Source organism: Cygnus olor, chromosome Z (assembly GCF_009769625.2).
Source record: "Cygnus olor isolate bCygOlo1 chromosome Z, bCygOlo1.pri.v2, whole genome shotgun sequence".
Taxonomy (NCBI): Eukaryota; Metazoa; Chordata; class Aves; order Anseriformes; family Anatidae; genus Cygnus; species Cygnus olor.
In genome coordinates this window covers 22543977-22569307 of record NC_049198.1, presented here as the reverse complement: position 1 = coordinate 22569307, position 25331 = coordinate 22543977, and the positions used below count along the sequence as shown (strand labels likewise).

General features: G+C 34.7%; 1 protein-coding gene across 9 annotated transcripts in view; it reads right to left on the bottom strand.

Annotated features, from left to right (window-relative positions):
* The window catches only part of ERBIN (erbb2 interacting protein), a 123162-nt gene that overhangs the window by 11000 nt on the left and 86831 nt on the right, over positions 1-25331 (bottom strand). For 8 of the 9 annotated variants that reach the window (XM_040540709.1, XM_040540716.1, XM_040540710.1 and 5 more), the window contains 14 exons: positions 24397-24460; positions 22465-22539; positions 20997-21141; positions 20487-20559; positions 19408-19537; positions 18936-19051; positions 17709-17778; positions 17118-17217; positions 14822-14943; positions 13671-13841; positions 12727-12909; positions 9916-10030; positions 7940-8123; positions 5595-7119 (listed from right to left, as the gene is read on the bottom strand). In XM_040540709.1, coding sequence (XP_040396643.1) covers positions 5595-7119; positions 7940-8123; positions 9916-10030; positions 12727-12909; positions 13671-13841; positions 14822-14943; positions 17118-17217; positions 17709-17778; positions 18936-19051; positions 19408-19537; positions 20487-20559; positions 20997-21141; positions 22465-22539; positions 24397-24460 — 3073 coding nt within the window. The remainder of the gene's footprint in view (positions 1-5594; positions 7120-7939; positions 8124-9915; positions 10031-12726; positions 12910-13670; positions 13842-14821; positions 14944-17117; positions 17218-17708; positions 17779-18935; positions 19052-19407; positions 19538-20486; positions 20560-20996; positions 21142-22464; positions 22540-24396; positions 24461-25331) is intronic. The other variant, XM_040540714.1, reaches the window with a different exon arrangement.

Below are 25331 nucleotides of genomic sequence, written 5' to 3'. Positions count from 1 at the left end.
CCACAGTATTGGCAAGGGTAATAGAATGCAGTGGGCATTATCGTCTTGCCACCGTGGACTTTTGTAGTTGCAAGAACGTAACAAAATAAAAAGATGGCACAGAAGAAAAGGCAAATCACCCATGTCCCACCTTCCAAATGAAGTAATATTAGAACAATGACATGAACTCACAAAAAAAAATGACAATAATACACGATCCACCATAAAAAAAAAAAAAGTCAAAACCGAGCAAATTTAACGTTATTTGTTTTTATAAAGTTTCTAATTTTTCAATTCAAAAAAGAAAAAAGTATCAATAAAAATATATATATGACTAGAAGACTGCAATAATTCTTACAAGAATAAATAGATTTAGGGGTTTGTCTGCTGACTATGCATATAAACCTGATTTTGAGAAGTCTGTAGTCTTGAAGCAGACATTTGCTTTCATACTACTTTATCTTGTGAAACTAAAACAAGTTAATAATCAAAGTCTCATGCCTCTGCATATTCATACTCCTCAGATGTTCTGGTAGCACAGTCATTGGAATCCCCCTTGGAAAACAGAATTTACTGGCAATACATGATATTTCTTGGTCAAGGCTCTTGAATAACCTCTCACACAATGACGTAGTGAGCTTTCTTTATTCTCCTCTTCTATACTTCGACTGTTCTATAGCCAATGGATGTTTCAAGCTTCCAGACAAAACTCCAGAATTTCTCCCCGCTTAGGAAGAGAAAACAGTGTTTGGCCTTAAAGTCTCTCTTTACAAAACGTCAAATGTGAACTTACTGCTCCTCTGAATTTCAGTCCAAACACTCAGTAATGTGGATGCCAGTTTTCTTCAACTCCCTAGTGCCTCAAAGTATCTCCCTACATTTGTCTACACACTCCACAGTTTTACATCTGACACCTTATTTGTAAATTCCTTATGGCTTGTTTGCACAATATATACCATTGCAACTGTTCCAAGCTCTACAATATTATATACTACAAAAAGTATATCCTCAGTCTCCAGTGTGTCCCAAAAGTCACTGACACCAGTTTGATGTAGCTGTAAGCTCGTAATAATCCATACATTTTTGGTATAGAACAGGAACTAATAATGCTCAAATATGTTCAGGGAACAAGACTCTTCACTCTACTTATCTTGGCCTTAACTGCTGACTTAAAACATAAGCCTAAGTACTAGCCTTTTTTTCCTTTTCTTTCCTTTTTTTTTTTTCTTTTTAAACAGGACTTAGTTGACAGCTGAAGGTTGAAAACCCTTCACTTGTCATTCTCACCTCAGCTATCTAGATTCCTATAGTTAAATGTAATTGGACAAAGTTTGCTCTAAGTATTCAGGAACACCTGAAATCAGTGCTTGAAGCCTTGCTAAATAAAAGCAAGTGAGGAAAATAGTGTTGTTTGAAATCTTATAGAATTCTAATAAGATACCAGTTTATCCTAAAAAGAGGAACCTAAACATTACAAAACTATTCTCCTTCAGTCATGAGAGAGGGGAAAAAAAAGGGCACAAATCTAGGTTTCTGAACATCCAAAAAATGTATCGTTAATAATATACCTATAGCAGAGTTACGTATGGGGTATTACATGCAGTTTAAATGGTACTGGTCAAACATTTGCAGGGTCAAGACTTGTTTATTTTCAAAATGGTCAATAATTTTCTTATTTTGGAAGTCTTATTTATTGATTACTAAACTCCATAAAACATCATTCTAATTCATTGATGATTCAGTAGTCTGTTCAAAACAGAGAAGCAGAAAAAAAATCTGAAATCAAAATTTATAACTAATGGGTTCTGAATGCTACTGAATGGGTACCATTCCTTTAATTTATCGGTGTCCAAATATTTTTAAAGCTGTGTTCTTATAAACATTTAACAACTTAGTTTTATTTGTGCACGGGCCTACTGAAGTTACTTTCCTTGACATATAAAAGGTATTTGCACCTAACTCCTAAAGATATCTATTATTGAAGTTAAACGATGAGAAATTCCTCTACCACACAGTAAAACGTGGGATTCTAGTGTTTTAAACAGACAATATCATCGTTTAAATTCCTAAATGAAAACTTTCAACAAGTCTAGAAAATTATTAATTTACCATACATATTTATATATATTTACAGCTTATTATGATAGGTGTGGAGCACCTGTCCCATGAAGAAAGACAGAGAGCTGGGGATGTTCAGCCTGGAGAAGAAAAGGCTCCGAGAAGACCTCGTTGTGGCCTTTCAATAATTAAAGGGGGCTTATAAAAAAGATGGAGAGGGGCTTTTTACTCAGGCAGATAATGATAGGATGAAGGAGAATAGTTTTAAACTAAAGGAGGCAACATATTAGAGGGGGATGCATTTACTCTGACGGTGGTAAAGCACTGGCACAGGCTGCCCAGAGAAGCTGTGGGTGCCCCGTCCCTGGAAGTGCTCAAGGCCAGGCTGGATGGGGCTTTGGGCAACCTGGTCTGGTGGGAGGTGTCCCTGTCCATGGCAGGGGGTTGGAACGGGGTGGTCTTTAAGGCCCCTTCCAACACAAACCATTCTGTGGTTCTATGATTATCATCACATATTATGTAGATAAATTGGCAATTCATGCTTGAAAAGATATGATGAAAAATATTACTGTAGAAACTCACCTGTACACTAAATTTAAGAGGTTTGGGGGTGGGGGAAGCTGGGGTGGGGCAGGGGCAGAATTTGTTGCATACTTTCCAGCAGCTTACATATCCAACCACTAGAGAGCAGCTTGACATTTAAATAAACCCTTTTCTCTATCTCAGAATAAAATATGCTTTACATAAAATAAGCCAATTGTTTCTCCAGAATATATGCAGAACAGCAACTTATAAATGGTCTTATGACCTATATTCCCTTCCATGCAACCAGATGGATAATTTTAGCTCTTTGGAATATGGGCCCTTACATCCTGTCAAAGGAATGACAGATGCTGGTTAACTTGGCTGGAATCCACTGTTAATCATTATTACAGGACTTAATCTCTCTCCTCATGCAAACTAAACTCTTGAATATTTTTTTCACCTGCATCAGGTGAAAAGGTCTAAGAAATAAAAAGAATCAGTTTCTCTAATTTTGCCCAACAAGACAACGTTTATTTCAGCAGGTTGACCCTCTGCTAACTCACTCCAGTTACTAAATTTTATAGAAACCGAACAAAACGTTATTTCAGGAGCCTCACTTCCCCCCCTCCTCCCCCCCCAAATAATAGTAATAAAAGAACACCATCACCACAACAAAAAAAAACTCAAGAAGTTAAAACCACCACACGTACTATTTCCTAAGAACTACAGGATAGAAATTAAAAGTGTGATTAATTCAGTAATAGTCTTGGAAGAGATTTCTATTTCATAGCAAAGGTAAGACTATTAATCTATAACCCATACTGTTGTGTATAACAACAGGCAAGAACATAGGAATTAAATATTCATCATAAGGCTTCATTTTGTATACCTGTTTTTGTCAGAGCTATGTCTTATACTTAAAAAAAAGAAATGCCATTATAAATCCATGAAAGTTTTGTCAAAGCAGTTTCCAATAAACGCTTGTTCCTTAAACGAGTTCTGTTAAGTAAATATTGATTTTTTTATTTTTTTTTTGACTTCAAAACACTTCAGCAGTCTGGTTCATAGACTAAGCACCCCCATTAAAAAGTTACTTTTTAAGAACAAACAAATATCTGAAACCATTATTTTAGAAGAAGAAAGAAACATATAGTGAATTCTTAGAATTTCCACATTATCATATTTGCCAGCTGCCATATAGGATCATATCTGCATTTTTCATAATTTAATAGTTAATCATATCCCAGAGAATATGAAGTAGAGAATTACATACACATTCACTTTTAAATTCATAAAAAAATCTTAGACTGCGAAGTAAGAGCTACTTTAAAATGCTTCAAGGCCAGAACAAAAGAAACATGCATACAAAAAACAGACTGCTAAGATATGTTAGATAAGATGCATAACCAAGAACCCAATAGCAGCTATTCCATATCCTTCTAGCAGGAAACAAAAATTAAGGTTTACATAAAAAGCATGAAAGAAAGTATGGACAGATATAAAGGGAAAGTCAGTGAATCAATTTCCTTTCAGTCAAGGTGACTACACTGCTACAGTACCAGAAAGGATTTCAACCATGCATTAAACATCATTCCTAACATGTCAAATATAGACAATACAAGAAAGAGCTAAAAACAAATTGTGTCGGCGCACCGAACTTCTGTTTCTTGCATTCAAACATTGCTCAAATTTTTCCCTTTCCATTGTTTCATGTAAGATTTGATATATACATCCAGAAGAATGGAAGATGAGACAATACACCTTTAATTAGGATTGGAACATGGTCATGTTTGTGACAGCCTTGTGGGACATAGCGTCCTCCATGCTAGAGCACAATACTATGAAAGCCTTAAAATATTTTATGTTCTACGTGACTCAAACTAGACCATAAGAACAGGTGTGGCAGCAGTTGTGCAGACCTCTTTGAAAACAAGAACAAAAGACCCTTTCAATCACTAGCATTTCTGCAACTTAAACAAAACCATACCCAATCCTCCAAATACTTGGATATCCAGAGAAAAAACATAGTTGACATTATTTTTTTCATCCATCCCTAAATAAATTACTTCACCTATCAACAAGATTGAAATGCTTGGCATAATAATAACAAACGTATGAACTAAGTTCTTTCAAAAGAAATTAAAAAAAAAAATCCATCTAGCTGCCTAATCAAAATGTATTTTGGCTACTTTACTCACTTCCCCTCCAAGGAAACAGGATCAGGCTAATGATATTCTGCCCAATGTTTAGTGATTTTATAGTTGGTTTAGCTGGACAGCATAACAGAATACACTCTTCCAGCCTCTACCTGAATTCTTTGAAGATATATAATTGTTTAGCTCTACATATCAGCTCAAATTTTTGATAGCATTTAAAGTACATGAAGAATCCTGTTCATCATGTCTAGTTATATCAAAACCTCCTGTGATTTCCTGAAATGAACAAGATTTTTAAGTGTTCTCATCTCACAGCAATAAATATTCATTCAACAATCTGTCAAACATCCAACTTCAAAAGACAACTGGCTTGGAGGCAGATGTATGTTAATTATGGATTTTGAATTCCTCAGCAACTGAAGCTGCAGGCCTATACTTTTAAATAGATTTTACTGATTTTCTTCTCCTTGTTCTTGAAGTGAAAAAATAGGGGGAAAAGTCAGAAGAGAAAGATCAAGAAGGGTAAGGGAATATTTTAGTAGAATATGAATATAATGCTAATAACAGCAATAAAAATTACCTGGCCTAAAAGAGCTGGCCTTGTACTTCAGATGGTCAAGAGGACATTTAATGTATTCCAAAGTACCCGGACTAAGCTGGCAAGTATGATGTAAAATCAAGAGGGACTTTTTTCTTCAGGGTAAAGTTCATTTATGGACTATCATTTGTTTCTCAGATATTCAGCACAAACATCCTTTTTTAGTAGAAGTACAGAAGTATATTTTCACTAGCAATTAAAAGCAGTTCAAAACATATTATTTAACTTATTCCATACCCAGATGACAGAAAGGTAGAAAATTTTAAAAATTATTTTACCTTTTCTAGCTTTTTAGCCTCAATATGTCGCAGCACCTGTTCCCTCCAGTCATGAGGGACTTTACTTTTTCCTGTAGGGTCTAATAAAGAGTGTTCCGAGTTAACCCTTGAATTTGATCTCTTTGAAGGGCTAGTCCGTGAGTAATTAAAGTCACTAACTGACATAGTTCTTTCTGGTATTTCATTCACTGATGGCCGAGCACTCTGTGGTCGGGGTACATTTGGACCATCAATGCTGTATGTCCTGGCAGAAAGAGGTCTCTGTTGCCCTGACATTATTGGTGGAGCTCTTCCCATTGAATGCAAATCTCTGTATGTTAAATAATCCCCTTCAGGAATCTGGGCCCGCCTTGAAGGTCCAGTATCACCAACATTTATAGAAGCTGTAGAAGAAACACTACTCTGTCTTTGAAGAGTGTGTCTGGTTGCTCCAGGGAGCAGTCTATCATTTGGTGGAACAGCCCACATATCTACATGTCTCCCAGACATCCGTTGATGAGTGTTATATGCAGCACTGGCTCGGACATTGTTATGATTAGAGAAATTCATATTGGCAGAATGCTTTACATAGCTGGGGGTTTCTGTGCTGTCAGACCTTAGCAGACGTGAAGGAGGTAAGCTGCTTTGTTCAACTTGGGTGTTTTGTTTCTGGGACCACAAAGTGTCTTTTGCTGTTGCACTGCTGCTGTACTGAATATTATACTGGGGAGTGCAAAACATCTGTGCACCACCTGTCACTGATCCTCTCGCTACATTAGCACCTTCAGGATTGTGATTTGAGTCAAACTTGAATGCAGCTTTTGTAGAAGATACTAAATCAGATGATGATGACGACCCAGGAAAAACTTGCAAAGGCTGATCGTACAGAAGAGTAGCAGATTTACTTCGGACTATGTTTTTCCCATCTGCACTAACAGATGCAGATTTTACCACTGAGTTTGCCTGGGGAGATCCATTGTCATTGACAATATCATAGATTTTAAGACCACCAGGGTCCATACTGGTGATGCTGTGAGACTTCATCACAGGACCACTTCTCTGTGGTGACAAGTCTTCAGTGCTCCGTGAAACAGACAGCTCAGCAGAAGAATCACCATCAGCTCTAGTGCTTCTCATTAGTTCTTCTTTATTGGGAGACTGTACTGCTTCCTCAGGATGTCCATTTACTTTATTCATAGGATATTTATTTCCATTTTCCAACTGCTCACCTTCTTCTCTTACAATATTGTTCAAAAAGCCCTTTACTGACGCTATTTCCTGTGGTTTTAACCTTTCTACAGGAACTGGCACTGCCTCTTCACTAACTAGTTTATTGATATTCATATTTATTTGGTCTAACTTGTGAGACTCTTCTGTAGGAGTGCTCAGATCAACACCTTTTCCTATCAGGCCTATTCTTTCTTCAAGGCTTAGTTCATATTCAGACAGATTTGTAACCTTCTCTTGCACATTTATTTTTTCTTCTACTGTAATGCTCAGTTCACCTCCATTTTGCAAAAGATTATTCAAATTTTCATCTTCTCGCCTGTAAGAAAAGGCAGCTCTTAGAAGAAATACCCAAAGGACCAATATATTCCTTTAAGAAATTTCAGAAAAATTAATTGTAACGTGCACCACAGTCATGCTGTGTACACAATAGAGGACAAAGAGCAACATACAAACAAATTTATTATTTGCTACCTTACCATTATGAAAATACATTACACAGAGGGCTTACTTCAGCAACTTGGCTTTCTGTCATCAATTACATGATCATGTTATGGTTACTTAAAATGAACAGGAATGATTAAAGACAGCTTAAAACGTCAAAAAGTATGAAGTGAAAATAATTTAATTAAAAAAAATACTTCTGAGTTCCATCACAATTCTAGGCAGAAGTCTTGTTTTCATTGGCTTTTTTTTTTAAAGGCACATTTTAATTAAACCCACAAAAAGTAGTAAGCTTCAACTCCTTTCATTAAAATTTTCTAAAAGCTACTTAATAATTATGTTAGTAATCACATGGATCTTCAACATTACACAAATAAAAACAGAAGTTTTTGAAATGATATACTGGAAGTATTTATCAGGGACAACACAAATTAAGAATGAAATTATTATACCTTATTATAAGAAGAAATGGAACCACGTCTTGTACACTAGAATTGGCCTTTGAATTTGTACTAAGTTTTGTGTTTTGTTTTTTTTTTTAAAGCACCATTTCATTAGTCAACATTACTTTAAAACATTACAATTTAGATTATTTAATGAATGATTAATGAATTAAAGGAATGGAAATTGCATATGAAAGATTAAATAACATTTTGCTATTATACTTGCTCAGTTGTATACAGTATTTTACAAACCTGATCTTGGATAAAACAGCAGCATGTGTTTCTTTGTCTGGAGAGCAGAGAGAAATATCTTGGCTACTATCGGTATTTAAGGAAACAGAATCTGACATTCGAGAAGGAGAGGAACAGTTGCTGTTATTTTGATTGCTATTATGGGTAGCTTCATCTGATAACGAATCAGCATCTTTTGAATCATCTGAAACAAAAAAAAGCCAATTTAGTTATAGATACATACATCTGTTTAATAGCCATTCAGAGTGTTCATGTTAAGGTGTTTAGAAACCGTATGTTTTTCTTAGTGACACATTACTGGAAACTAATATATAAGCTATCACCTTCACAAACTTGTTATTTGTTGTGCTTTTTTTTTTTAATAAATTCACAGAAGACTGCTTGTAATAGTTCCAATTTTTCTGAAATATTTGGTTCAATGTAAATAGCCCTCACCTGTTAATGTAATTTAAATTGTTGCTTTATTCCAAGTTTCCTTGGCATAATCTAAGTGTTACATTATGTAATATTTCCCAAACTTATCCACCAAACGATGTTTCTATTTTTGCAGTGACTCCAAAGTTTTCAGTTGTGTGTCTATTAGCCACTACGAAAACAAAGTACACTGCTTGACATGCAGAACTTTGAAAGCGCACAGTTCGTGTTTTTGAACGTTATATAATTGATATATAATAAATAGCTTATAATAAATAAATAAATTATAAAAAAAATTATAAAATAAATTATAAAAGCTTATAATAAATAAATAAATTGATATATAATAAATAGCTATTTATTACAACAAACAGTCTGGAAAGAACTGGATCACTAGAACTGTACAGAGTTTTATGAATGTAAAACATAGGACAGAAAAATATTCTTCTGAGCAACTGGAACCCAATGCATTCCCATCCTTCACAGATCACCTAATAGTGATCAGAGTTATTTATATCTTTCCATATTTATTCTTGCATAATGTATGCACACTTACATACCACATCCATATAAAAATCATTGATCTGCAGGACTTCAAGCCAGCCATGATTTTGACATGAGCAAACAAGTGCACAAATCAATACATTTAAATTTTTGCTTCAAAAGACAGTTATAGGCACCAAAAGCATAAATTTTGTGAATCTAATTTCTAGTTCCAGAGATGAGAAAAGTTTTGACTTACTAACTTTAGCCAGGCATAAAAGTCCAACAACAACACTGATAAACATCAGTTTTTTTTTCACCTCCAGGTAATCCTCAGAAGACTCTTCCAGCTACCTCAGTGCGCTTTTCCTTCACCCTCAAAATCTTTCCTTCTTACATACAGTAGCTAGAAGATCCTTTTTTTTCCTGGACAAGGGCATCACATGAAGCAAAATACAATCTGCTCTTTGACTTAATTTTGTTTTCTCTGAATCTTAGGTCATTCCTTACTCTTAAGGAATCCAGACTGAAATTATCTTCCAGAGAAGTAATACAAAACTTAGCTAACAAAAACAATTCTTATTCTTATTTCCTCTCAACCCAGATCAAAGAGTAAAGTGAGTGGAGAAAGAGTTGACACAAGAGAAGTTTATTCTTAAACCTTAGGAAGAGTGCACAACTTCTTTGAGAAATTTAAACAAGTCCACAAAACCTGGGAGAGGGAGGAAATATGGAACGTTTTCAAGGTAAATACCATTTTCTGCAATCCTCTTTCAACATACTGAGAGTGTGTTCAAGCTAACAGTCCCCCAAGCCAGAAAATAGTCCTTTTTCCCTCTGCTTTTAAACTGATGACAAAAAAAAAAAAAAAAAAAAGAAAATCAGGAGGTCAGTACAGCTTTCTCTACTATACACTCAAGTATAAGATTCTACAGAATTCTTTTCTGTTTTCATTGCTTAACTAGGGAATTGATCATCTTTCTTTTAACACACAAATTAAAACACCTAATTTAACTAGAAAAACTAGCAATTTTGAGTCAAGGAACTATGAGAACTATTTGCTTTTTAGAGCATCTCACCTTTTTTGCTGTTGCTAAGAGCTACCACTTTTGGTTGATTTATGGAGGTTTCAATCAGTGGTGGTCGCATTTCTGCCATTTTCATCTCTTCATCAGAGGACAGTTCTTCTGACTCCTGTTAAAGGAAAAACAGCTTTATGTTGTGCATTTAAAGTAAGAGCTTAAAGGTTAAGTAAATGCTATCTAAACTGTCACACGTTGAACAATAAAGGGGAAGATAAGCAACATCACATAGGTATAACATAGCAACTGTGTAGTGATTTTGTAGTGCATGTCAACTGATTTTAATAACTTTTTTCCACTGAATTATCCTAAATCAGCAGTATATACAGACTTGCTTTTCAGTGATGAACTCTGTGGAAATGCTAATCAAACTGGTGGGTAACTTCAGTTGCAAGAACCTGCTCAGAGCAAGCAGATGAAATATTCTTCCCCTGCTGGAAGAACCTCTGGTTGAGTTTAAGTCAGAAAAGAAACAATCATGATGTCATCATTCAGTAACACGGTAATAGACATTAACATGAAGTGGCACATACAAACTTTAAGTTTCCAGCAACAGATGGGGAAGTATCTATGCTATTGCATTACAACTCCTTCCCCCGCCCCCCCTCCCCAGCACTGCCAGTGGAACTAGTAACAAATGATTCCTTTTCTCTCTGCAGTTGCTTTCAACGTGTTGTAAAGCTGCTAATGCCTAACCCCTCCCTTGCTTCCTGCCCGAGGACCTTCACATTTTTTAGACTAAAGGACATCAATACTTTCAGATTTCCTTAGAAGTTCTCTAGATCTTTAATGCTTTTTATTGCTCTCTTTGGACTCTGTAATTGCTTGACACCTTCATTGAATTTCAGTACTCAAAACTGCACATGTTGCTCTAGCTGAGGTCTTAAATGTCCTACAGAATTTACCTGTTCACTCCTGATAAGAAACATCAATGACGTTTGCTTCTACTCTTTTTCCAGCTGCCTACAATGTTGACTGCCTTTAAGTTACCACTGAACTAGCAAACGCCCCAGACTGATGATCTGGGTATCAGTTCAGCAGAAAACAGCTCAAACTAGATGATCTTAGGAACAGAGAGTTACGCTGTGAGAGAAGATTGATTTTAGTTTGCACAGTCTAATCAAAAAAAAAAAAAGGAAGTATAGCTTGTGTTTTTATCTTGAAATTTACACTGTGTGTGAATTCCAAATGGAAGAGAAGTTATTTAACTTCAAGAACAATAGATGCTGAATAGATTTAGGCTAGAAATCACTAGTTCCTAACCATAAGATGGAGCTCAGTGCACTATATGAAAGAGATTAACTGACACAGTTGCCTGCAACAGGAGCCAGGCAACAGATTCAGTATCCTACTGCCAGGTTTTCAGAAATATTCTGAAGGGAAAAAAAAACTTCCTTCCCTACCGTGAAAATTTCTTTCTAGTAAGCATGCTTTCTCTTAAAAATGCAACAAAACATGTCGCAGATTGCAAAACAAGTCAATGTTAATTTTTTTTTAAAAGTTTCAGAACATTTAATGTGTAGAACCTTCTAGAGTACCACCGCTTCCATGATACCAACAATCTGGTGAGTTCTTTGGACTGCAGTACAGGAGAATAAACCTGAGTGAGAAGTAGCAAACATGGTGTGACAGCCTTCATTAAATAAGTAAATAAATAAAAATCAAATCTATTCCTCTGCAATCAGAACAGACATCCTCATCACTGCCTCCATCACATTGCCCTTCAGCTTTGGGTGAGACATATAACAAGTGCAATTAATGTTGAAATGAAAAACTTGTATGCATGTAAGGTTTAAATATCTGGACTGAGCTGTAACAAAACTACTAGCAAGTTACTACAAGGACATAAAGAATTCAGTATCCCTCACTGACTACATACTGCTGCTGCATTTCCTTAACAGGCACACAGCCAGCTTCAAAGACATGGTTCCACTGTTAGACAACTAATACAATCGTTCTGAAATTATGTTTTTAAACTAAAAAATAAAATCCAATATTTTCAGAAAGCGGGTAACAGCAAGAACACGTTAAGGGGGGAAAAGAGCCAGCAACAGGCACAACTTCTTGTCACAAAGCCTCTTCAATGTATTATATATGCATGCTCTACTGCTTGCAAAACACAGACAAAAATAATCTGCTTGTGAAAATATGAAAAGAAGCATTTTACAGGTTGTGACTGGCAATTGATTAACTGGCAAGTTCCAAATTTTGTCATAAGTCTGAGACATATTCTAAATAAAAAAAGAATATATGGTTGTTTGTCCACAAAGAGTTCAGAAAGTAAAAGTGTCTGACTTTTATAAGAAGTAAATACAACTCAAGTCATTCATGACAACTTACTACTAAATATAGATGAATACGTATTCTTAAACACACCTTCCACTTTTTATTTGAAATGAACGGGTAGTCACTTGGATATACAAGTTTTTGATTGCTCACACTGCTACGACATTTTGACATTTCAGTGACAATTACTATTATGTACTGAAGTACTGAAAGTCAAGTAAAAAAAATGGAAAAATCCTATTTGAGTCTTTCCACAGCTTGATACTTAAAGTTTTAATCAAGTTTGCTTCATTTTTCTTTAAATGCATGTATCTTTCATTACGAACTTTCTACTAGCTATTTCAACTTTTACTTCATATAGTGTGAAGTAAAAACAATATTACCAACCCATTTGTACTTACAGCACTTATGGATGGCAATTTCTGCTTTTGTCAACATAAATTTTTGTCTTTCATAGTAACTAGTTCAATGCAACACCAGCATAATTCTTTGACTGTTATGATATTCATCACAATGCCATACCTCAAGTGTGTCCTCATGGTTGACAATTGTTTTCGTGTTCTGCAAGGTTTTAACAAGTGCAGCCATCTGTGAATTTGCAGTGCAGTGCTCAGCTTCTGGTTCAGTAGGCTTCTGCACAGAGCTTCCGGCTGAATATTGCTTTCTCTCATCAGCTTTGTTCTTTATTGGAACAATTTCTGAAGTCTACAGGATTAAGAACATTTGTAGAAAAAACATCCTGAAAGGTTTTTCAGTATCATATGATACTAAGACTTAGCACTGAATATTTTGGAAAACTAGAAAATGGAAAATCTGACCTTTGAAATTATCAAGCACAAAATATACAAGGTAGAGAGAAATCTCTGTAGATTACTAAATTATAGTCCCCACCCTTTTCCAATTGTTTTTACTCCCCTCACTGCTGGGGTCAATTCATACCATTAAACTTCCAGTTAAACAAACTAAAAAAAGGCCAAGAATACGTACAGTATCATGTCAGCAGCAAACAGATGCCAAATAGTCCTATCACTTATCACATCAGGCTACATCAACCTCTTAGCCACTTGTGTGCCTTTCCAACTTATTGTATTAAACCTTCAGTCATAAGTGCAGCAGTAAGATTTTTAGAGATAATCCCGATTTTCCTTTTGAAGTTTCATGGATAAAAGAGAATCAGGTAACGACAAGGATGCCATCCTCCAGAAACTGGAGTCAACAGCTTGGCAGCACATCAACATTTTGTATTTTCCTGAGAATCAAGCCATCTTCCTTGTTCTTAGTGTTACAGGAAAATTACTACTGCAAAACAGACATTTACTACAGACTTGTTAAGATGATGAAAAGGTAAATTCTGCTCTTTAATTAACGCTAAAGCATTAATGTAGAGAAGAAGAATGAAAATGAATCAATGATACTCTAGATATTTGGATGTTCTAGTGAAGTCAAAAGAGAATACTTTATCTAACCTTTACCCCCACATCTTTTACAGAAACTGCCTGGCTTTCTCGTTTTGATTCCTTGGCAACATCTTCGGTAGACTCTTCATCCTTTAGTCTATGTACAATTGTCTGGACAGTTTTGACCATATTCTTCAGTTCATCAGGATATGGAGTTGGATATCTCTTCAGATTGCCTTCCTGTGTAACAAAAGAGCAGGAATGTTCTGAATTTAATTAAATGCCATAATTAAAGTATTAGCTTTCAAACAGGCAATGAATTAGGACAAAACTTTCAGCAGAGAAATGTAGGATTTCCATTTAGCTGTTTGAGTCTACCTGGATTAAAACAATTTTATAAAACCCAGCAGAATTACAAATCACTTTTTTTTTTTTATTTGTCCATTGAATGCAAGCAGGAAGAAATATAACAGATGTAACATACTTAAAGGAAAATTAGGATTAACCATTTTTTCCCCACTATCCCTCCTCCACAGAAGAACCAGTTCTGTAGTCTCCTAATTACACCCTAAACCAGCTAAGACTTTTTCACTGGTGCTCCTTTTTAAGTGATCTGAGAGGGAGAAGAGTTTTTCCAGTTAGATACTCTTAAACTAATAAACAAAGTCTGTCATTGGAGCACCTCTCCTATGAAGAACATCTGAGAGAGCTGGGGCTGTTCAGCCAACAGAAGAGAAGGCTCCAGGGAGACCTCATTGTGACCTTTCAATACTTAGAGGGGTCTTATGAAAAAGATTAAGAAGGACTCTTTACTTGGGTAGATAATGATATGACAAGGGGGAATGGTCTTAAACTAAAAAAGGATAGATTTATAGTAGACTTTAGGAGGAAATTCTTCACTGTAAGGATAGTGAGGTACTGGCACAGGTTCCCCAGAGAAGCTGTGGATGCCCCATCCCCAGAGGTGTTCAAGGCCAGGCTGGATGGGGCCTTGGCCAACCAGATCTAGTGGGTGGCATCCCTGCCTATGGCAGGGTGGTTGGAATTAGATGATCTTTAAGGTCCCTTCCAACCCGAGCCATTCTGTGATTCTATGATTCTATGATTTCTTCAGAAGACCTAAATCTACAGCCAGATGAAGAAAAAGCATGGGACTTGGGAATGTGGATGGGAGTGATAGGGAGAGAAGCATCAACTGTTTAAAAAAAATTAATACTAACCCGAGGTGGTGCCTCTCTCTCATCTTTGTCTTCATCACACTCAAATGCCACCTGAGCACGCTGTTTCCTCTGTTCCTCCCACAAAGATGGATTGAAACTTTCATTGTCAGATATGAACATAACTAAATAAAAAAAAGACTCTTATAAGAATAGGATACATTATACAAAATAAAAATCTTCTTTTTCCTTCTTTTTCTTGTATGGCATTGGTGAATTTTTATATGTATACTGGAAAAGGTAAGAGATAGTGATTAGTAAACTGAAAACTAACTGAGCTCTCACTGCTTTATGAACTTGGCTGTATTTTGATAATAGTAACATCCCTATCTGTAAGGCTAAACACTTCATAGATGCAGCTGTACTCTAGCCTGAACCCTCACATTTGCAAATTTTCGGCATAACTCTCTGCAAAATACTTATATAAAATAATAAAATATGTATTTATACAAAACAAATTAAATGATACTTAGATTACTATAAACTGACTTCAGTGATATGGTCTCACTATGCACATTTAAGAGAATTCACCTGATTTCACTTAATGATAAGGGAAACAGAAGTGACTTTCTGACAAGAACTTTCAGTATTACCAATCCTGAAATAAACAAAAAGCTTCTAAAACTTAACACAAGATATAACAGCTATACAAATGAGGAGCTTTACAGAGTATTTCTTGACTAATTTTACAAGAGAAAAAAAATCTTTTGTTTACCCACTGTCTTATTCTAGCATGCTTCTATGCCTTGTGTTACATGGATTAGGTTCTATTTTAGTGTGCCAGTCTAATAAGTCTGCAATCACCACTATATACTAAACTATATACTTCTCTAGAAATGCCAATATTGTTCATATTAACTGTTTCTAGATATTTCTATACCTGAAATAGAAAAATGCTTAATTATAGACATTTATAATATAAAAATATATACAATAGTATACATATATAATACACATATAATTATTTGTTACTCTGTTCATTGGATAAATTTTCTATTTTAACATATCTGAAAATATTCTAATAGACTTCTTTATGCCTGAAACAATTCCTGACACACCCAAAAAAGAATTTTATAAAGTTTTATTTAAATTTTTTTTAATTGAAATTTATAAAAGGTTATCTATTGAACTTTAAACCTTCTGTTTGGCATGACTGTTCAGAAGGAGGTCTTCTGTCAACCTACGCCAAACAATTGGCCCTTTCTTTGTCTACAAAAAGAAACCCAGCACCTTGGTAAAATAAAATTCAAATGGACATAATGCTTTCAGGAACTACCTTCAACTTCACTGACAACCTCCAAATGATTTTTTTTTTTTTTTTTTTTTTAACTCTCACATTCTGTCACAGGGATTGCAGATTCATTATCTGCATTAGAGGGCACTAAAAGCGATGCATAATTTACTGTTTTTGTAGATGTTTTTGATTACTCCTCTCAATGCACTAGACGTTTGTGCCATGGAACATAAAATGTTGCCAATTGAGAGTTTTCAGTTATTCCCATTGATTAACCCCACTCCCCACACCCACACCCATCCACCCACCCAATCCAAGTACATGCATACTCTACTTCACATATCTCAAAAATAGTCTGACTTTTGTGAAAGAGGTACAAGGTTTTTCCTTTTGCCTGTAGGGGAAGGAAAGTGGAGAAACATACAGACTTTACACTCTTACCCTAACGCCCAGTGGGGTTACTCATGGAATGTTACTCATTTTCCTAACTATTTCACAAGGGTGCAGAAATAACTTTTTGGCAAGGTCTTCATATTCTGTGACTAACCCTTTATAAAGCAGTTTGAATTACATGTAAGCAAAAAGCGTTTTTCCTTTTTTTGTTTGTTTTGTTTTTTATCCTTACAATAAGCTACAGAATGCTATAAAACTTTCCAGAGTTATGTACTCAGTAATGGAGTCTGACATTTTGCCAAATAGTCAGTCTAAAGCAGACACCTGGCAAGGAGAATTTCAACCCAAAGCATTAAACTCTGCCCGAATTAAAAAGGATGTCACATTAGGAAGGGGCATCCATCGCAGAACATAATCTTACCAGTCTATTCCTCACCTCACTCTTCCTCACATGCACACTTCCAACAGAAACATATTTTCACCTAGAATTTACTAATATGTGGATCATGTGTTTAAACTGCATATCTCATTCAACAGACTTTTAATCACTTAGAATTTTACTTAAAACTTTTATTTAAGTATTATCAAGTGAAAATCATGTTAGTTGGATTGTCTTCCCATTTTTATTTTCAAAAAGGGAACATTCAGACAGAGTATTTCAGAAATTCTTACCATCCTCAGTCCTTGGTTGCTGGGGGAACATGTAATTAGTAAGAACTGTTTTCTGCGTGTCGGGGTCAGCTTCTTTTTGAAGTGGAATAAGCGGTTTAGACTAAGAAGCAATCAAAGAAGGAACCGTTAAGACAATATACAGATGTAAAAAGTAAATATGATATATGTAATACATCCCATTACTTTGAAAACTGCTCTGCTTTCTATTACATCATTTATCATGTATTTTACTAAGTTTCCCCAATGGTATATCTGTGGAAGAAACAACATGCTACATATTCAAGTACTAGCTACATATCAAGCACTACCATTCCTGTAAGCCTAAAGTAACAACAACAAAAAATAATCTAAATTGTGTTAAATTAGATTTCTTAACAATGCAGAACTTTGCCAGAACTATGCAAAGCTCTGAAGTAGTGTAGGCTCAATGTTGTTTAGTTTAGGAGAACAGACAAAATGAAGTCAAGGAATTACTGATGCAGATACACAGTATCACTTCTCATTATATTATGGTTTGCTCTGTACTTGTCAACTCCATTAAAAATAAAGTAAATCATCTCTCTCTATATATTTTCCCCCCCAAAAATTCACCTGATTATCTGATAGCCACATAGCAGTGAGCTGTTGCAGTTTTGTGAAGGTAAATGGCAAATTCTTCAGTCTGTAAATTAGAAGAAGAAAAGTTTATGTAAGTACACTTATCAATACTAAGACTGCTAAGAAACAGCGCTGCATTAGCCTGCAAAAAATGCTTACAATAAACATCTACAGATATTGTTAAATTAATAACTATTCACTGTTGAAAGGTAATAGCACTTAATTTAGATTAAAAGTTGTACCTAGAATCTTCTTTTAAATGTGAACTTCTACCCAATTTAGCAAGCAGCTTAAAAAGTGAGACAGGTAACTTGAATTCAACTCAGTTCAGTGATATGAATACTATTTTTAAGACAATCATTATCATGGCATGTAAATCAACTATCTGACTTAAAATCAGGACTATTTCTTTTTATACTTTAATTTGGATTCTCAGCAATTTTCAATACAAACGTGCTCCAATTAAGAAAAATAAAAAAAAAAGAAGAAAAAGAAAAGAAAAATTTCACACCTGAAATACTGTTTTTATTTTTCCTAAAAAAAGAAAATGTATGTGAATGGGGCTGCCCTGAATAATAAGAGCTCTGGCATTAATGGAGGTATCAGGCTATGGGTAGAGTACAGAGAAGCTGGATTTGGATAACAGGAGGGAGAGCTCAGACTTCTCTCTCCCAATATATTTCATTTCTGTGAACTGGCAGTTCGTCAATGAGAAGGGTTTTGCCAGTTTTTAATAACCGGCTCTAATGAAGCACAACTCCTTCCCCGCTCTCCAGCACACTCAAGTGTTCTACAATATACTGTGATACTGTTTTATGTCCTGCATATGCAATACAGGAAGCTATTAATTTTTAGCTAAGAATCAAATAGAAATGTTAAGAAGAGAACAAATTAATTCCCTAGAAAAATACATGCTAACAACCATGGGTGTATCTAAGCTGTGCATCAATGCAGATGCTTAAGTCATCAAATATGTGCCTAATTCGAAGAAATACATCTTCATACAATGGACCAATAATAAATAAAATACAACATAACAACAATAAAATACATACATTTCAGTCAGCTTATAAACTGTGGGTGAAATATAATGAAAAAGAGCGTGATATATTCATAAAAATAACACTACTTACATTTGGAGGATAGACATAAGATACAATAAAACATTTGCAATGCTATGGCTCTTTACACGACTTTTATTTAAATTGTGTGTTCACAAACCTATTGTCACTCAGATTGATGACCTTTAATTTCTGCATATCACCCATCTCTTCAGGGAGAAATTCAAGCTTATTAGAATGCAGAAACAACACTGTTACATACTTCCAATTTCCTATCTGGAAAAAAAAAAAGAATTAATTCACTTTCACAGCTCTAATATACGAGTTGTTATTATTTTAAAACAACTAGACTGCAGCTAGTTTTCCTTGTTAAGTATAATTAGGATTATTCTTATATATTCCTGTTAGTTCCATACAATAGCAACTGAATTCTAATTCTTGCTTCAAAAATTTTTCAGATTTAATTTCATTATTTGAAAACTTGTATATTCATACATGCCCTCCTTTACACACACACACGCAAAACCTACTCAAGAATTCTCAACTTGCTAACCAAATAAAATTTGTACAGAAAAGGCAGTTTAATATCCATGAAAATATTTCAGTTTACAGTTTTGTAAGTACGAACATACCTCTGGTGGCAGCTGTGTTAAGAAGTTATGATCTGCAGCAAATGTCCTTATGTTAGAGAGTTGCCCAACAGATGAAGGCAAAGTTTCAATCTCATTGAAACTACAGTCCAGCTCTTCTACTGACACTAACCTGAAAAAAAATATTACTCTGCTATACAGGTTAATTCACCCAACATTAATCGGGCACTAAGTTTAAATTACATTAATAACAGTAACAATTACAAATGAAATTCAAAATGAAACTCTGGCACCCAAATGAAATTCAAACCCAAGAAAGTCCTTTACTAATTGCCTAAATTCTTATCTTTTCTTAATCTCCTTTACATTGTCCTCAGAAGAGAGCTTTCAGTGAAAACAGGAGGGTCAAGGTACTGAAAACTTTCAGAATGAGACAGATCATAGCCAAGCAGTTGCTGAGTGTAAGAATTTACAGTTGGAGACAGTGAACATACAACATGTTAACAGTGAAAAAGTATTTTGTAAATTCTGACAGCAAAATATAATGTACATTAATCATAATAGGAGAAAATGGATTGGAACAAATATCCTTCATCTGTATAGCACTTAATTCTGAACCAGTTATTTTTACCATCACTTGTGAATATCAACTTGGTAAAAAAAAAAATCTTGCTGATTAAGAAGTAAAAATTCTCCTTAAAATATACAAAACAGATGATTGTGCATGCTCAGATTCACTTTTTACAAGCTTTTTGATACTGGTTCAATGACCCGCAATACTTAACATGGCCACTGCTATGATACTGACAAAAACACTTTGAGGCAGCTGCATGCCTTTGTCAATATATATCTCCTTTCACATTAAATTTTTCTTTTATAGATTGGTGGCTACATTAATGAGTGAGTAACATAGGTCTTGATATCAAATAAAATGTAAACATCACACATGCTGAAAAACAGAAGAAAGATACGAAGTAATTGCTATCAGTTTTATTAAGACATAAATGTGCAGAAGAAATTAAATCAGGTAGAGAAGTGTACAAACATTCAATACAGAAACCATTTTTACAGACAAACTTGCAGAAAGGCAACACAATGTTTTATTCCAGTGAAATACATACCCTCCTATGGAGTCTGGCAAATAAATTAACTGGTTTTCATCAATTTTAAGTGTTGTTACTTTCTTCAAGGAACCTGTAGAAAAATGAATAATTGAGTCAAAAACACATTGGAGATTATTAAATCAAGTTTTGATCTTTAATTAGGGGGAAATCATCTGTATTCCCTGGCATTCCCATAGTGCTACACATCCACTAAAAGTGAGCAGGTGAGTTTACAGAACTCATTTATCAGTTTACCACAAGGCAGTCAGAGGAAATAAGTATCTTTTTTAAAAACAAACAAACAAAACAAAAAACTCTGTTACAGTCAACAATTACTCATCCATTTACAAACTATGGTATAAAATTAAAAATGCTCCAGAACAAATATGAATGTTTTATTCAGCTTTATCCAAAACTGGAGCTTTAAATCAATCGAAACTTAGATCTAAAATACCATTTGTGTATTTTCAAGTATTCTGTGTCTAACTTATAACCTTTTTAGAGCTTGAATTAAATGAAAATACAAACCAATAGACTCTGGCAGTTGCTGAAGTGAATTACTGGATAACAATAGGTCTTGTAGGCTTTCACAACCTGAAATACCTTCTTCAACCACTTCAATGTTGTTTTTAGAAACATCCAAGTAGGTCAGTTGTTTCAAAGTGCCTATGAACTAAAAGAAAGAGAAAATGTATTCTAGGAAGTGCAAGTTCCTCAACAAAAAAAGCCAGCAGTTTTGACAAACTGTCTCTAAAATATAATGCCACAGGAAAAAGTGAAAACCTATTTACAATGCTGAAATACAACTTTATGTTGAATACCCAAAACTTATAACGAAATATTTTGTGCTGACACATACAGTTAACATGTTGCTAGAGACACAGGCACTACAGTTATTCTGAAGACCTCTCTGAAGTCAGTCTGCTGTAAATTCAAGTGTTTGATCAATTACCATGGATCAAGTGATAGAAGCCTTAGAACAGAAGAACAGAGGTGCACAGTATAATGTAAGGACATAATCAGACTCATCTAAAGTCTTTTAATGCTTATTTTTTGCATTTTGTGTTAAATTGCATTCTACTTAACCTCAAAAGCAACATGAGTGAACTACTAACCTGTACTGAAGAACAAAACAAGTTAAAGTATAGCATGTATTACATTTTCACATGAACCAAGAATAAACTTAAAGATTTATACAGACTTTATACACACTAGTCTTTAAGATCTTCAAAGGTGAGAAGCAATTGCTTCTGAACATACAGTTTTACTTTTATAATAAAGTAGAAAAGTTTAACATCCACTCAACTCTTCTCAAGGAACTCTTAGCTGAAGTGAGGAAAGACAGTACAGAAGACTATTAATCAAACAAGAAAGCCTCACATCAGACGGTCACTAATGATTTTAACTCTGAAAACAGACCAGCTGCTTCCCAGATTTTAAATACTAGTTTACTAGAACATTAACACAGGTTCACAAGTACTGTAATAATAGGTCATCCTTGACCCCATGTAATTCCAAAAGACGTCAGAAACCTTCATGAAATCAGGAGAACGCTTTCTTGGGAATTTGCTATTGTACACTCTGCATGAAGTCCTTAACAGTCATTGCTTGTTTTACAGCCTTTACCAGTAAAAAGTCACATAACATTTACCCTGTATATTCCTGCTTGCTCTCTAACACAAAGTAATTCCTTTTTGAAAGACTGGGCAGCTCTAAATTTGATAGAGGATTTGATCTAGGATTTTCACCCCTTTCCTTATTTGGAACATTATTTTTAGACAACAGAACTTTCAATGAAATGAAAGCTTTGCTCCCAACTCTGAAGGTCAGTGACAATTTCTAAGTAGGCCAGTAAAGGCTTAAGCAGCACTTAGATTTTTGGCTTTGAGTAACATTAAAATTATACATCAACTTTAATATACACATATGCTAGCTGACAAAGCAAATACCACTGTAAATTAAAACACTAAATATTTGATATAGTAAAAGGACTTACCCCTGGAATAAGTGTTAGTCTATTACCATCCATCCAAAATTCCTTTAGTCCGCTCAATTGTTCAAGTACTTCAGGCTGAAAAGGGAAACAGATTTTTAAAAATTTCATATAGGAAGTATTGAAATTCAAAAACAACTTCAGTGATTCATATATGGCAAATTTAAGTAATGTCTTATTATAGTTGTTATATTCACTTCTTTCATCGTGTTATCAAAAAAACAGATTAATTTACTTTTTGAAATGTATATATATACTAGATATAAAAAAACGTGGTAAGAACTTGATCACAGAACTAAATCTTTACAAAAAGTACTATTTTTACAGGAACTATTATTTTTCAACTGGAGCACACAATTGATGAATCTTGTGTATAGTTCTTTCTCCTGGAAAAGGTCTAAAAAAAACTTAAATTCCATCAACTGAGAAGAGCTGGTTTTTCAAATAGTATGAAGTTGACAAGATATTGACCGAGAAAACTAGGAAACGAATTTTAGTTTTCTGGTAGAAAACAAAGCAAAATATAGGCAAAACATTTCATAAAATTAAGCACAAGATAAGCTCTCATTACAACTTATTATATCTGAGAAAGACCACTTCTTAGGAAAGCATTTGCAGCAAGGATGAGTGGATTTTTACCATTTAAACTTCCTCCTGAGAAAGAAACATAAAACATGTGCTACTGTACCATAACAGCTACAATCAAGTTTGGTTAAATTCAGAACTTAATTTCTTTATGTTGTAAACAGATAATACTGCTCTACAAATTACTGCAGTCCTGGCTCTAATAATTAATTTTCCAAGAGAAAACTTTTTTTTTTTCTTTATGAGTGAAGACTACATTTTAGACAGATCTTGACCCCCCCCAAAAAAGCAGTTCCAACCATTTTTGTACTTTTACAAATGGATTTTAATGCAGTTAAGTTCTCAGTAGTTGACTTTTCCAGATAAAAGGCTTGGAGAGATGAAGCGATCAGCCAAAAATATATCCAAATAGGAATTTTCAGAGCCTATACTTACTTCCCAGCTCTTATGGCATAACGTGGGCCCAAGCATATTAATTTAAGGCTCCCACAGGTGTATCTACATTGTAATGAGCCTATGGCATGAACATTTCCTTAAGTACACTTCCATATCTAACAAACCACATAGCTAGGTGAGTGTTTGGCTCTTCATGATCTGTGGCTAATGAAGTACCTATTGGTAGCACACAGAGGCTTGACTTTATCATATGGTAGGCCAGGATGTTCCACTATACTTCTAACTATTTCAATTCCCTTATACAGAAAAGTACTCGTAGAAGCAGATGGACATTAAATGATTTACAGGTTCCGCAGGGAAGCTGTGGATGCCCTATCCCTGGAAGTATTTAAGGCTAGGCTGGATGGGGCCTTGAGCAACCTGGTCTGGTGGGAGGTGTCCCTGCCTATGGCAGGGGGTTGTAACAGGGTGATCTTTAAGGTCCCTTCCAACACAAACTATTCTGCGATTCTGTGCTTCTATATAGACATATGTCTGTGACATCAAGAACAAGAAGCACACTGAGCACAACAAAGGCAAAACCTGAACACCTCAACTGTGTTTTGTTGTTTTTTGAACAATATACAAACTTACAACTAAATTAATGTAATTTCCCTTGCATCTAAATAGGTTGTGCTCACTAATAAAAGCAAGTCATACACAGCTTACACAAAACTGCTACATTAAATACATGCTAAACAGTAACAGTTAGAATTTACTATAAGCCAAATCACTGTGTTCATAATTCATATACATATTACCAATAAAGTTTAACTGGCACATTAACCCCACTATACTACAGTGTTCTATTTCAAATTGAGGAAGAATATATAAGCAGAAGAAAATGCACAATTTTGAAAACGAGCTCCATAAAGTAGTATAAGGTATAAGCTTTGTTATCTAGGTAATACTCACCACTTCTGTGAATTCATTACTTCCTAAATCCAGTCTCTCCAGCTGAGTCAGTCTGGACATGGTTCTACAGAGGAAGGAGATTAATAAGAGTTCGATTTAAGAAAATAATGATATCCAGTCTTTCTGTATTCACACAAATATATTATTTTAATCAGTATTGAATAGTGATGTTACACTGTAACTGGACTGATACCTAAATAAAGTTGAATTTTCATCCTGTTACTAGCTGTACATGAATGATCATACTGTGACTGTCACACAAAGAACAGTTTATCTGTAGATCAGTTTACGAAAATGTTTACAAAAATTAAAACCACTAGAGTTGTTGAGTTGTCTAAATGATAAAAAACAACTCAGTGAAATCACTCTTCAACTGCCTCAGCTTTTCACCTACTGTCATAATCACCACAATGTGTTTTCTTCCTAAAACATGTTTTCCTCCTAAAGACAGACCACTTCCTAATGATTAACAAAAACAGACAAGATGACTGCTGCATCACAGTAACGACCAACACTTCCTCCCTTCCAGGGTGCTGACAAAGTTGCTTCAATATGATATGGTCTGGAATCCTAATTATTCCTTTAGTCCCAAAATGGTTCAGATTAAAATTGGATTTCATGACACATCAATACTCTTTAAGCCAACTTACAGCAAAGACTAAATCAATGGCTGACACTGGGTAAGATACCTTCTTTCAAGCTGTGTTTTGACAAAATTTTCTCTTTATGTTTACTGTAGGGACTCCACAGAGAATATCTGCTCAAAATTACTATACAAATAATTAATTAATGCATTATTTCCTTACAAGACAGTGAGTTGCGCTTTTTCTATTTGACTTTAACACATGAGATCGATCACTACACTCCTGTGTGAAAATTTTAGCAACTATCATGAAATTAAAATTTTCCACACACGTGCAATCTACTAGCAATTA